Consider the following 15,466-nt stretch of genomic DNA (forward strand, 5'->3'; position numbering starts at 1 on the left):
CTGATACAAAAGGTTGAAGAAATCCATTTCTGAGGGGAAATTGATGCTGGGATTTGTTACAGAGTATGGCTCCGTCATCTGTAGGACAAATTCCTGTCTGGTCTCTGCCAGTAATTCCTAAAAGCCATTACCTTATCATGGCTTTTTGTGGAACTTATTGAATTAGTTAGATGGTCTTACTCAAATTCCCAGTGTGGAGATGTCCACACTGCAACCTGTAGCACCACAACCTGGAAACTTGCTGGAAAATTGGCAAAGACTTAGTAGCAAAACCACTAAAACAGGACAGATATATACAAGCATGCCAGTGAGAAGCTACAGGAGAGTACTTACTAAAGTGACCTGCTAATATTAAAGTCACATGGAAAAAAACAAGAAAATGAAATGCATTCATTTAAAAAAAATTTTAAATGCTAAATACAGTAAACAGGCTTTACTGAAAAAATGTCATAAAAATTAACCAGTACTAGAAGGAAATTATGATGGAGGCCACAGGGATCCCCAAATATTATTAAAGCTTGCTGTTCTTTCTCATTAAAAACAATTCTGTTATTGCACTTCAGAATGAAAAGCAGTGCTAATCATTTGCCAATTTATTCTCATCGCACTGAATAATAATGGTTGTCCAAGTTATATAAATGGCTGAACCATAATTTGTTGTCCAAGTTATATAAATATATAACTACATCTGTTTTGACCCAGTCAGTCACTGAAAATAAAAGTAAAACTATGCCATAAAATATATTCAGTGTTGATTTTCCCATTAAGTTATTAGCAATCTGTGTGGTCGACCTATTATGACTGATAATACAGTTTATATTTATTCATATGTAATTTATATATCAGAAGGACATGATCCCTCATTTTATCACTATTTTCTTCATGAACAATCTATATTTTTTCATTTTTTTCTGCTCTTACAGTTACCAATCCAGCGTCAAAAGGCTTTACCAAGGAGATAGACTAATGCAGTTCTCTGAAAATCATAACACCCTGAGAAGGAGAGGTGTTGCAAACTATCTTGTAGGCATACAGGCACATTCGAATAAAATTTGCATACAAGGATTATTTCTATTATAAGTTATAGGCTGTAGGGGAAAGAATTTACTTGGAAACTACTATGGAAGAATAAGGAGGCCTTATTTTAAGTATCTAAGCCAGTATGTTTTAAAGGGTCAGCAGGAATCAGGTATTCAAGTTCCCATAAATTGCACAAGAAACTGGGCGATGATTTAATTGGAAAATATAGTCCAAATAATTGCCTTGGTAGTAGGAAAATGGACAGATTAGGTATGCTTTCCTATAATGATGATAAAGGTCAGATTGCCAGAAATTATCCCAAAACTGTTCTGGCAGTTACTGTGTCCTTTTTGGCATTTTTACCAGAAACCCTGACCTCATCTAAGAGAGGTATGTAGGCCAAGCACAATCATGTCAAAGCAGAATAAAACCGTGAATACTTGAAACTATACAAGTGTATACTTAGTTTTCTCAGTTTTCTGTTTTGGTGCAAATGTTTAGAGCAACAGCTTCTTCTTTGCTGCTAAAACTAACTCATCTCAAAAGGTGCAAAAACTGTACCACAAATCACCAGTGGGGCTACAGATAGACTCTACTACCTCTTAATAAAAGTAATATACTGAAAGGGCAGATAAAATACTTCCATAAATCTATCTGTACAATTTTTTTTTAATATACTTGAGCAGTAGTTTCTCCTTTTATAATAAATGCTTAAAGAGTTTTCCTCCTTTACATCTTACGCATTTGAGTCTCATCTCTCTGGTTCAGATTCTAATGGAAAGGTTTAAAATAGTATAACACCTGAAAAGCATACAGTCTCCATTAATGACAGACCAACAGTTAGGGACTGTATTTGCAGTTCAAATATTAAATAAGTCTAGAACAAGTAGTTTTAATGTAACAGACCCTAAAGAGACTACTACTTTTAAAGACTGATAACGGTTTTTCCAAAAATCTGGAAGTGCCTCCTAAAAATCTTCACCACTCTGATAAATATTGGTAACACTGGCCATCTCAAGTCCAAATAAAAGTTCAAGGACAACAGAAATGCAGAACACAACTAAAAAGTAACATTCTGCACCACTGATCATGAATACCTGGAAGGGAAGAAATTAGTCTAGATATTTTTCCTTATTTCTAAAACTGCAATTCCATTGAAGAAAATAGGATAAATAACATGATCCTATATGTAGCAAAGAACTTAAAACATTGAATTTTGAGTTTGTTATTTTCTCTTTTAAAAAACCAGACAAACATAAACAGTGGATCTACCATCCCTGGTAGCAATTACAAGGAATTAAAATTTTCTTCTGCCACAACAGTTGTTTTTGCTAAAAATGACACAACCTAAATTAACATGCAATTATCATAGCTCGGATTCAGTATGCATTGTAACAAGGTTTGATTTCTGTAGGAAAGTTCATTGAGGAGCAAATTATCCAGTCCCTGTTTGGAATTCATCTGGGTCATTGTAAAACCTTACTGCCTGGGTGTGCTTCTCAATGTCTTAACAATGTCCACCTCAGACGAAAAAATATATTTTCTTTTCCTTGAATAGTGGTCAAATATGCAGGCTTTTCCCTTTTGTTTTGGTTGTCATGTCACAGACTTTGGTTCATGTAACATGATCCATTGGTGGAAATTCTGGGAGGAAAAGCTTTGCAGTCAGATCATGTTTGCTCTCCATGTAAAATGATGAGCACCCACTTGGTCAAATAGTAGGAAAAGGCGCCTTTTTCTGGCCTCAATTTGAAATCATACCAAATCTTTGATGGACATTTTTTGTTTCCTAAAGAAATACTTACTGGTTGCTGTAGGTGAAGATGCCTCACCTTCAGTGGATGTAGTGATGGGTTTAGTATCTGTCATGGTCAGGGTCACAGGTCGCACCGCACTGTGATGGGGAGAGGGTGCCAAAACTGGAGTAAAATGGCCAGGCACTTTCCCTACTACTTGACCACTGCTGTTAGGCTACAAAACAAAACCAAAAGAATGCCTTGTGAAACATACACATTGTGTTTAAGGAACCTACCTATCTTAGAGTTTTCCAGAATTACCCATCATCATCGCACCTGTGTTTTGTAATGTGCTGTTCTAAATAGGCTACGAATTTCCATGTGAAGGCAGGTCCCTTCTCAGATAGGTAGTACCTGCTTAGTTAGTAGTACATTTTGGTAAGCATTCTTCCTCCCTGGAAGCACATGCATCAGATTGTTTCAAAATATATTTGCTGTTCATGTTGTGTCTCTGAACCAAAATCCCATGACAGCAGGAGTAAACTGACCAGGCATAGGCCCTAATGTATGAAGTATTAAGAGCAAATGACTGATGTAAAACCTCTGTTTTCACATGCCATACCACTCTGGCTTGGAGGGTAACCAAGACTTGACCACAGTTGTCCACAGAGATTACTCACACTGGAAGGCTAACTAATGACTTACATGCTTGGGAGTAGGGTAGAAGGCTTGGATACGATGCACTATAACATATGCATCATAACATCTGGCTAAAAGCCACCTACTAAAAACACAGAAGTGTTTAATAACAGGAACTTTGCAAGTCTAGAGTGTAATAAGTAATGACACTTCTTTCATAGATGCAAGAGGCAGTCTGCAAATGACCTTATGCCAGGTACAGGTCATCAAGGTAATATAATATTCCTACATATAGGCACATCTGAATATGGCAAAGCTGACTGGTAAATATAGGTTTATCCAGTGCTTAAACACACCTTAGACATTCTCCATGACTGCAAATACTCCAACAGTAAATAACTTGCAATAAAAACTAGCATGTAGTAAATAGTTTTTACAACAGTGGCTGATAACTTCTGTCTTAAACTGATTGTGTGCTCTATGAGTCACAAGTATTTTAAAAGAGCCATACAAACATGAAATACTGGGAATCTTGTAATCAGAAGGATCTTGTCAAGTTAGGATAAAGACATGGACTGATAAAGGATGCAATTCAACTGATTCAATGAAAGGTTAAAAGAGGCAAGCATGACTATGGTAATAAAATAATAACTGGACTGAGACAATTACTGCAAGTACGTGAGAAGTATAAACACAAAGAAGAGGAAGGAATTATTTGGAAAATACAGGAAATACATACTTCGGGTAATGGAATGAAATCGAGAAGGAGGAAATTTAAAATTAATAGCACAAGAAACTTCCTGGCTGTAGGATCTACTAGACTTTGCAAATGCACCCAGGGGAGAGTCTTGTTTAGGACATCTAAAACTAATCTAGCAGAAAACACTAGAAGATATAAGTGCAAATGGAAACCGGTCTGGTGTCCGTAGGAACATTGAGCAGTTAGCTGACTATTTCCCCTTTCTAAAAGCCTTACAATGAAAAATAACAGTAAAAATGTACACTAATTATGAGTGGCAAACCCCTCTTAATGAGAAAAAGTCACTCCCTAGACACAACTCTTGTCAGTAAGATGTGCTCACTAAGTTGGACTGGATCTTCACTATGCTTCTAGGGAGACTGCTGCAGAGGCAAGACCCTTCTCCTGTCCTGGCAGCCCAGCTGTCCACACAGCCTGCTGAAGGGAATACCACCTCTCAGTTGCATGTGGTAGCTTGTAGGCGGAATTGCTGACCTGCAACCACAAGGCTACCTTAGGAGCCTTATCTTATGTGGTGTGCTAACATCACAAGAGTAACTGAGAGTCTATTACCAAAATGATAAACTTCTATTTAAACTAAGACAGAAGATATGGATTTAAACAGACAGTATAATCACCTTACAAAAGCAGTTGTCTCCAAAGACAGACTAGAATAAATTAGAATAAATTAAAATAAATTAGAATGTCACAGGAGACCATGATGATTTACAGCAATGTATCACCTTATATTGTGTACTGCAGTGATCCCAGCCAACAGGAATCCAGTGGCTCATGTGGACCCCAGTTTTGCCCTTGTAAATATGGTCCAAATGAGCAAACCCACTCCTTGTTCAGTTATAAGACAAAAATTATGCTTATACCCCATTCTGTTGTAAACCAAGTTCTTCCCTGTGAGACACATAACAGCATAGCAGTACATCACCCCGCTCCATCCAAATAGAGGGTGAAATCCTGTCCTTGTTGACACCCATAGGGAATTTACCAGTGATTTCAGTAGATGCAGTTTTGTGCCACACCAAGTGCCTGCATTTCTTTTATTTTATGCCCCAAATTTCCTCCTAAATGGAGGTTCTGTATCTGTCTCACATGTAAAACTGGGTGCAGACACACTGCAATGACACTGAGGTCTGCTAGACACAGAAAAGAAACCTCTGAAGTAAAAACAATGTAAACTTGTTACTTCAGTAAGTCTAATTCTTATGGTTCCAAGATTTCACACGCTGCACATTAGATTTCAAATGCAATTGCAATCCATTTGTAGGTAAGCACATACCTGGTGTGATGTTTACAAATACAATTCTTCTTCAACAATCCTAGCTGTCTTTGAAGTATAAATCAAGGTCCTCCTTTTGACAAGGGTTGTCATGGGAAATGGTACACTTGAATTTTTCTTTAAACTTCAGCATTTTTCATTAAGTGTGTTACTTTTGAAAACAGAGTTTATGAATAGCACTCTCATACTCTCCAAAATTCTATTGGAGGAATGTCTGTTATAAGAAGCCTTCACAAAACATCCATATTTGTTTTTCTTCCATGCAGTGAACAGCAGTGAAGCAGTTAACCAAACTGGTATTTAAGTTATCACAGTTAGTTTGCAGCTTAAGATAATAATAATCCTAAAAAACACATCATAATTGTCTCAGAGTTATTGCTTCAGAATATCTTCAGATTGATGTAGATAGTGCTGCACCAGTTTATATTCAATTCACACTTCTATGGTTATCTTTGGAAGCACAAAACTAAAAGCTTCTGAAATAAAAGTCTAGACAGCAGCAATTGATAGCAGTACAAGCTCATGAACCTTGGCTCTCTTGAATGTCCCAAATCCTCTGAGATGCTTTAAGTTTTCAGTTCTAAAAGGGAAACCTTCTGATCAGAAACACACCCTTCATAGCCTTATTGAAAACTGGCAGCTAGAAAGAACTTCTGTGACCCATTCTCCTTTTTACAGTTCTATCAAACAATGTTTTAGCATGGAAACTGCGTATTTATTTGGACTGTATCCACTTGAATTACAAGTGCAAATTCTTACAGTACATCTTTAACACAAATTAATTTTGTCCTTATACAAAACAAGTTCTACATTCTAGTTCCAGCTTCCCAGAAGAGATTCTTACAGACAAGTGCATTGCAGGCAAAGAATCAGCTGTTACCACCAAATAGGGCATCAATATGTCTGTGTGATGGGTTCACAAAGGTCATGCCTGAGGCACAAACCTCAAGCAAATGCCATAGAGGTAGCTGTGCTAGATAAACAAGCTGTGCATTGGAAAAATTGTGAGGAAAAGAAGCAAACACAACAAAGGTCTAAGAAATTTAGCCCTTATTTATGCAGGTATACATTTTTCTACTGTTGGATTGGACGCTAATTTGATTTTCAGATGTTACAATTTTCAGCTTTTTTAATTCCACACCATCTTGAACTGCCACAGTTTAATTCATTTATGTGCCCAAAGCCAAAGACAAGTTGTATTTGCTGTCACAGCTGTAACATAACTCAGAATGTCAGGCTGTTGTTATCTGACGGTGTGCACTGTGCACACTTTATCTTAATCCTCAGGTCTGAAGTCTGAACAAAAACCTGTAACAGATAGGAATATGGACTTTCTTAAAGTCAGGATTCACTGCACCTCTTTTCCCTGATAGGATTTTCTAACATATTTATAATCAGTTATTAAACAACCTCCTTTCAGACTTCTGCCCAAATATCAGCATATTTAACCTTAGTCAATTACAATTCAGGACAGAGTTTTGTCATATAGTTCACTACCTTTAGTGTTACAAAAATATTCCCGATGCTATAATGAAATAGAAACTACTAACATCCATAGATGAGCTATCCAAACATAACAGCAGTTTGACACATCTATTAAAAAATTCACGTCAATTATTTATTGCTTAAATTGTCAAATATATTTGACGTTCACATACGAACTTTATTTTTTCCTTACAAAATAATAGTAATTGTACTTCTGAATTCCAAATAAAATAAATCCAGTTTTCTTTGGAATCTTAAGTATAAATCATCTTCAAACAAATAATTTTAAAAGGCCAGAAATAATATTAATCTGTGCATGTCCTAGATATAGTGGCATATGATACTCTGTTAGGTGTTTCAGAAAGAAGTTTCATGGATTAACAAAAAATCATGTTACTGCAGCTAGCCACTACACTTGGAGAATAATATATTTGCATCTTCAAACACAGGTTTTTAATAGAAATTCTGTGTTTCACAGTGTTACCATATCATAGCCAGGTGATCAACCAATGAATGCAGTTTAGTCAAACTGGATTCCGTGCATTTGGAAACACTGTTACCCATCCTCTCAACAATTCCAGTTCCAATACTATGGTGAACAATATCACTGTAAAACCCTACGGCAATGTAGTTTTGAGAAGGTTGATTGAATTAATTTTGTTGACGAAATTATAGGAGATCCAGTTCTGGATATTTTGGTCCCCTGCTCCCATAACAAATACCTTACATTAAAAATTGTCTATTAGACACGTCTGTGAACCTGGAGATCATAGCTGATAGGTTCTGTCTTTGAGCCCACGTCATTGTGCTTGTGGTGCCCACAGAGAGTGATGAATATTTTAGAAAAACTAAAACTGAAAGGTATCAGAAATATCTTTCATTTTTCTAACTTTCCCCCTCTCCTTTTAGTCTAGAGCACCCTATTGCTCCATCATCTGTAAAAATAGAATGGCTATATTATTCTCCCACCAGACACAGCTCAATGGTACAGCAGGCAGTTTCATGAAATGTGTGAAACACATATTTATTTATTTTAACACATATTTAATTTATTGAGGATATGTCTGACTAATAATGATGTTTTTGAGATTTTGCTAAACATAAGGGAATGGCATTACTAGAGGACCACCAGTGAGACTGTAGAAAATACTGTAGGGCAGTTTGAACCTGGTGGGTGCCATAAAGCATTTGCTTCACACAAAGCAAGGCTACACAGGTTCCCTCTCTGCTATTGGACATTATGGCAGCAACAGAAATGCACTTCAGCCTCTTTTAGTGTCCCTTACCACTTTTCACAGCAATGAATCTCCCTAGTTTCCATATTAAGAATCAGAGTAACTCATTGTGACAGCACAACTTATACAGACCTCACTCTGAAATGCCAGACCAAAGCTTCATGTGGTATGGCACACAGCTACCTGTCTGTTTGAAACATTAGTTTTAGAAAAATACATGCTGTTTCCCCCTCTTGGCTGACAACATCTCTTCTGTACTATTCTCTATGAGAAATCAAGGTGTTGGCTTCAATCTAGAAAGACCTTCATTCATTTGATGAACTGATGTATGAATTTTCCTCTTGATCTAATGCTGCTGAAATTGAGGCAACTGCAGTTTCAGCAATACACGTTCAGACATGGATATAATAAGAGAGTCAAGAATCCTACAGCCTGAATCACAACTTTACCTGTGAGCTCACAATACCAGTTATTTGTCAACAGGTCGAGCAAAAGGAAAAACCCAGCTTTTCTTGTATATTTGCCTTAACTACAGGGTAAGTTTGTGTGACAGAAGCATGGGAAAGGAATTCTCTTTGTTGGTAAATGCTCAAAAGATATCTTCATGTTACATAGCATTTCATGCACTCTGGAGACTTATGCATTTAGAGCAGACTAGATAGAAAATAATAATTTACAACTGCAGTTAAATCTTAAAACACCTTGTCAGTAGATAGTTTTAAGCTAGGACTCTCTCATTCTTTGCCTCCCAATCACAACCAAAAACTGCACATTGCCTTATTTAATCTTCAGTAATTTCTTAAAAATTACAAGGAAGGACTTGCCCAAGAAACTGAAAACTATTAAATGTCAACAAATAAAAAGAGGTGCTAGCTATACCAAAGAAACCATATGCACACAATTTTGCTTTTTTTGGCTTATTCTGCTAGTACTTTCCCAAGAACCAACAGGAAACACTTTGACAGGCCCAAAGAGAGCCTCACAAGATTCCCTCCTCAACACTAAATGATTGTAGTTATGGTATTGAAGAATGTAAGACAAAGAGTCTTCCTGGTATTCCTGAAGAATGTGCCTTTCATTGAACAAAAGGATCAATATCCCAATCAATTACAGGAAGAAAATAAGTGGCCTCATCAGCTTCCAGAAACAGCTATTCTCAAGCACCTCAGATATTTCTGTCTTCAGGCAAAGATAAAACCAACAAAAAGATAAAGCTACAAGCTAGCCCACACTGCAATAAATTATGTTTTATCAGATCCAGGAATTTTAGTCAAATATGCAGTTAAATATGCTGCAAATATGGAGCAGTTCACTCAGCCTGTAGTATATAACACGTGAGCCATTGCTTGCAAGAAGAAAACAGTCCAATACTTAACTCCCATCAGGTTTAGTTAGTTTTACCATATTATGAAAACTTCATATATCATCAAAAATATCACAACATTTGAGCTAAGGTTACAGGTAAACAGTATAGTCAAAGAGCTTGGAAGATTGTCTACTTCTGTTTGCTTGGTTCAGTCAGAAAAAAAAAATGTCACTGATACCAGGATGTTCATCAGCAGGATTCACCTCAACTGTTTTGTTTGCTTTACTACCATTTCCTTCATCACACTTGCTGATACTTTTTCTGTGATTCACCACACCTTGACCAGGAAATTATTCCATTTAACTCAAAGGTGAATTAAGTTTGGAGATTTTGGTTTTGATTTCAGCCACACCAGTGATGTTGTGCTTGATGATTTGTTCAGGCTCACTGAAAGTCTTATTTTGATACTGTATATGATTCATACAGTTCTGAGTAATAACACATTTCATATGTGTGCATATGTGTGTGTGTGTGTGTGTGTGTACTTGTGTACACAGACACAAAGGAGGTAATATTTTCTAGGATTAAAGGATGCACCCATCTGGAATCATTCAAAAAGGAAATACATGCTGGAAATTTGTGGTAGCTTTGAAAATCTCAAAACACTCTAGGTGGATGAACACCATAGGTGGGTTAGACACATTCAATCAATTACTTTTTGCTGAAACTTGCATTAAATAATCAGTATCAACGGAGATATCTGCACCCCATCATAATACAGATACATACTCACACACACAATCTCAACCAGTAACGTGAGTACATAGCTAAGAGGAAAAGCACTGAAATAAGTATAGTGAAAAGGGCTCAACTGAAATTCTAAATCAGTGGAAAGTGCAGCCGTTCTCAAAACCCTGGGAACTCATCAGACTACTAGCTTGAGGCAAGTCCAGCTCTATATCTAACAAGGTCCATTTCTGTTCAGTACATTTGTTTGTTTATTCTCCATATTGAGCAGGGGATAAAAAGCAGATATTCATGAAAAGCTCTCTTTTGTTTAGGATCACCCATTGTTGAACCATTTTTCTCTGCAGCCAAAGGGCCTGCTTGAACTTCCTGACTGTTCATCACACATAATTTGGACTATTTAACATTACGTCAAGAAAATTGCCCAGTGCTTCCCATCATGGAAACCTATGAGAGCTCTATATCCTTGAACTAATTTTACTTGAAGTATTCCATTGAATAGCATGACTGTCTCACTATAATCAGTGCAGCAGTAATGTAATTAATCTCAAAATTGCTGTGGGGAGAACAAGGCATCTCAGTTGCTTGTCGTAACAATCTAAATTAGCGTATTACTGAAAGATGTTGAGGAGGAACAGTTCATTTTAGGTAAATGCTGTCAGGGTATCCATCCTTTCTACAGCTAAATTAAAACTATCATCATAGTTCTCCTTTAGAAATCCAAATGAGTATGTTTTGAGGTGGGAAAGTATAATTAAATTTGATGTGCTATTTCTACAGATGCAGTTTTGCATTTTATAATAATTAAATTTGTTTGAATAAAAATTCATGTTTTATTTAGGAAAGAAAAACTGGTTTGGCTCAAAGCATGCCATTGTATCAGAACAATTCCCTTTTGTCACTGAAACTTCACAGACAGTTGCTTCTTCTTTTCCTAAGCAAAAAATTAATCCTGCTGTTTTACTTTACACAGCCAAACTTTTAACTATTCTATTCAGAGATATTTTGACTAGGCATGAAACTACTCCAACTTACAGCAAATCTCAGGGAAGAACATTAAAGAATTAAATTTTTAAAAGATTCCACTAATAATAGTGATTAATGATAATAAATTATGGTGAATAGCTGATGCAGATGACTGAAATTGCATATTTGGTGTTATTTACCCCATCCCTTCTTGTCAGGAGCTAAATCAAATGTCAAATGAAATTTTTAAAAATTACCCTAATAAAAAGGTTATGAAAAGTGATGAAAGTAGTAAATTTAGGCTAGTTAAGTCTGTTATTCCCTATTAAATATACAAGAATATGAAGTGTTCTCAGTTTGCTACTATGCTGAAAAAAATCAGCAGAGTAAAATTTTATCTTTTAAGGTCAAAAGATTATTTCTTCAACCAGAGGTAAGGGAAAAGAGTTGGGCAAAAAGTTGAAAGCATAGCTCCTGCTCAGTGAATATACTCCCCAATGTTAAAATCGTAAGACAGCACATTTTTCAACTGAAAGAAAGTCAGATACTTCATTTAGATGCTGTAGTTTTTTTCAGTACTGATCCAAAGCAGAACGTGGAACAATCCAGAGAGATTATCACCTAATCTGCTCTTTAACATATATAAGAAATCAAAATGTACGTAAAACAAGCACTGAATAATTAAAGAAATGCATAACAGTAAGGGCCTGATTTAATTTGCATAATTTTTCCCTTAATAGTGCCTAATTAAGACATCAGTTTAAAAAAAAAAAAATCCAACAGAACTCTGAGATTTTCCGCTCTGAATTAACGCTAAGGACTTTTAATGGGTGTCTTAATTAGACTTTGTTATTCATGGAAATTTTACACAAATTAAAATCAGGTCCTGCATGCAACATTCCCAGCTGAGTCTCAGAAAAAATGCTATACAGGATTGAAAGACTTTTAATCCATGTGCAGATAGCAATTTGTATTCTAAAGTCAACACACTCCATGTTCACTTTTTGGTTTAATTTTCAGTAATACTGTAACGAACAAAACCCACATAGCTAGGATTTGTCTCTTCAAAGAAAATTTTTATTTTATGGAACCACTTTTTTTCCTTTTTTTTCTTAATTAAATACAGAGAAGTCATGAAGCTGGACCAGGGATTTAGCCCATGGGGACAATAGCCATGATGACCTTCTGCACAGTCCAAAGGGTAACGTATCTGTTATTCAACAGAGAAAGTTTGATTCAGTCTCAAGTTCCTTTGCTGCTGTGTCCAAAATGAATGCTGCAAGGCCTGTCATTATGAGTGAAAAAAAAGAAAACAAACGAAGCCCAAAACAAAATGCTGTCATAGCAACCCCTTCATCCCTGTTAAGGAAGTCCTTCCAAAGGAACCTAACTCTTAGGAGAAGAAAAACCTGACCACTGCCTCTTCAGTTTACATACCCAAGGCTCTTACAAAAAAACATGCTAAAACAGAAGCACCAGGGCTCCACAAGAGCCTTTCAGACAAGGCATCAAAAAAATAACAGCCTGAGCAGCAAAGATTACATTACACTGACACTGGACATATTCCAGATATTGACAGACCAAGTCTCAACTGCAGTTTATCCTGTAGTGCAGATCACACGGTAATGCTGTGTGCTGATGCTATCATGGAAAGCAGTTCTGCACACAGTCCTTCACAAATTACTTCACTAATGAAAAACATGCTAATTTCCAATATCAGACACAACTTTGAACTGGTGCAGATGCCAGGAACGCATCTGCTACAGGATGTTCTCTACAAAAGGAAGAAAAAAAGAATTTGTATGGCTGTGCTGTGCTCACTATGCAAAGAAATATCAGTGCCTATGGAACAGGGCAAGTACTAGCTTGCCAGAGTTTATTTTCATTGCCAGTCTATAAATATACCTGTATGTCCATGTATGGACATATGTATGTATGTACACACTTCTTCCTGCATCCTGCAGTGGGAGCTTTGCCTCTGGTGGCCCAACCTGCAGGAGGAGTGCAGGACCAGGACCTGCCCTCTTGCTGTTGCCAGGTCATTCAGTAAAGTATTTTTCTTATGCTTGACAGAGGAAAAGCAAGTAAATATGATTAACCTGTACCCTTTATTCAACCATGATGAACAGGATAAGTTGTATCACATATATTGCAGCTCCCACATTTCTCTAAGACCAGAACTGGCGAGGTACCAGTCTAGATGCTCTAGAAGACACACATTCCTCACAGGACTTGTTTTGGAGGGGTCACATAATTTTACAGTACCTGGCTAGTCTGCGGGCTGGACGGGTCGTAAGAAGGTACGTAATTCTTCAGAGTATCCTGAGGATTCAGGTGGGGAGGATATCTGATCGTTGGATGAGAGAAGTAGCTAGATGGGGCAGGAGGGAGAATAGCTTGTGCTGGAAATGGCAATGGTGAAGGTGGAGGTGGAGTTCTAGTTGAGATGACTGGAGAAGATAAAATAAAATTAAAATTACTTTACATCTTGTTTCTTCTAAAATTCTTCACCTCTGTGTTACAGCAAGAAAAATAAAAAGTCAGTTATAAATCAACGGATTGCACTCCTGCATTATGGCATTTTTACAGAAAAATTTACAGGTCCTGCCCTCAGATTATCCCAGGAAATGGAAAGAGCAACTTTTTCAAAATCATAAATATTTTATCTTGTTTTGGTTTTGTGGGTAATGCCATTATAGTTTTTTTCTTTTTTTTTTTTAACAGGAGTCATTCTCCAGCATAAAAGATATTCCAATTATACAATTTTCCCATCTGGAGCCCAAAAAACACAAATCTAATAAAGCCCCCACTTTTATTTACAGCACTCAAAGACTGAGGAAAATCACTAAGCCCCAAGAAACAGGGATTCCTCACTCCATTGCACTCTTCCTGCCTCATCTGGGGACAGGGCAATATCTGCTCACCAATATTGCTGCAAATATTTGCTGACCTTTATGAAAATGATAATGAACATTCAACTTCAGGGCCTGAGAAACCAATCCATCCAATAAAAATATCTACCCTACCCATTTTTATCCTTTTCACTCTCTTTTATTTCCCTGCAAACATACACTTCTCTATCTAAAGACTGTGTGCAATATCTAAACAACTGACATTGTTTTCACAGTGCAAGGAAGGTACAGCTTGTCTTTCTGCTGCCCAGCAGCTGTCAGTCTGGAAGTGTAGAGCTTTCTTCTATCACACTGCACAAGAAGACACTTTCCATCCTTACTACACAGCTAGAGAGCACATTCTTGGTGTATTAAAAAAAGAGGTTCTTAGTTCAATGGAAATGGAGAGGAGACAAGGAGTTTCCATTTTCATTAGTGGAAAAATACAAAATCAAGTCTGTAAAGCAAGGTCTTTTATAAACTGTTCCAACAGTTGTCTACAGTATCAGCATGAGCACACCAGCACTGCTCTTCTGGACCAAATTTCACATCTCTGGGTTTCCTCAGCTTAATTTTTAAAGGACAAGTCCTTTTTTGGGCATTGCTCATTGGCATAATAGATCAGGCTACAAAGATAAAAATGAGGTTTCCCAGCAAGTAAACAGTTCAGCCACAGGTTAGGTTATGATTGTCACTCTAGTATGAGTATTTAAAAACTATACTCTAAATTAAAGATATACACATAAGTATAGGATCTTTTTTTTTTTTTTTTTTGGTGGCAGGTTCATTTTAATAACACCCCCACCAAGCTCAGTTTAAACCTAAAATAGTAGTTACTGCTCTGGCATGTCAGACGTTTGCAAAACAAACACAAATGAAGAAAAACCTATCCCTTCCGTTTCATTCATCGTCTCTGATGTGCTTGAGTATCTGCTGCTAGTGGAAACCTCATAGAGACCAGAATGAGTCCAAGACCATTTTTTAATACAAAATATGTGGACTTTAAGGGGAAAATAGTCCTTACACATTAATTTAAAGGGAAGCACTTGAAATCATGGAGGAAAAATAAAACAGAAACTCCTCAAAGCAGAACTGCATGTGAAAAAGAAGTTTTCAAATCTGTTTTACTCATCTAGACAGTCAGTTCTGCTCAAGAAATTAAAACTTTTACATGCAGTTTATAAGGAGATCTGATGAGATGCTGAGGGGACGCTTCTGAGGACTCTGTCCTCATCTGAAAGACCAGGGTAAGTCTCAACTCTAAAACCAAACAGGCCCTGGTGCTGGAATTTCCCTGTCATTACTGATAAACCCTCAAAACAACATGCATTCTGTCATATTCCAGTATCTCCTCCTCACTTCAAGTGAACTTTTACTATGGATTTACTAATGATTTCAGAAAACAGGT

At 36.8% G+C, this 15,466-nt stretch overlaps 1 protein-coding gene across 7 annotated transcripts in view; it reads right to left on the reverse strand.

The window, feature by feature from the left end:
* The window catches only part of NFIB (nuclear factor I B), a 169,330-nt gene that overhangs the window by 26,892 nt on the left and 126,972 nt on the right, over positions 1 to 15,466 (reverse strand). For 4 of the 7 annotated variants that reach the window (XR_014227284.1, XM_082301855.1, XM_082301858.1 and 1 more), the window contains exons 8-9: positions 13,433 to 13,617; positions 2,826 to 2,991 (exon numbers count right to left, since the gene is read on the reverse strand). Coding sequence is in view for 6 of the 7 variants with exons in the window: in XM_082301855.1 (XP_082157981.1) it covers positions 2,826 to 2,991; positions 13,433 to 13,617 (351 nt within the window). In the remaining variant the exon portion in view is untranslated. The remainder of the gene's footprint in view (positions 1 to 2,825; positions 2,992 to 13,432; positions 13,618 to 15,466) is intronic. The other 3 variants (XM_082301856.1, XM_082301859.1, XM_082301860.1) reach the window with 2 other exon arrangements.

The sequence above is a fragment of the Coloeus monedula genome (genome assembly GCF_965178545.1).
Source record: "Coloeus monedula genome assembly, chromosome: Z".
Lineage (NCBI taxonomy): Eukaryota > Metazoa > Chordata > Aves > Passeriformes > Corvidae > Coloeus > Coloeus monedula.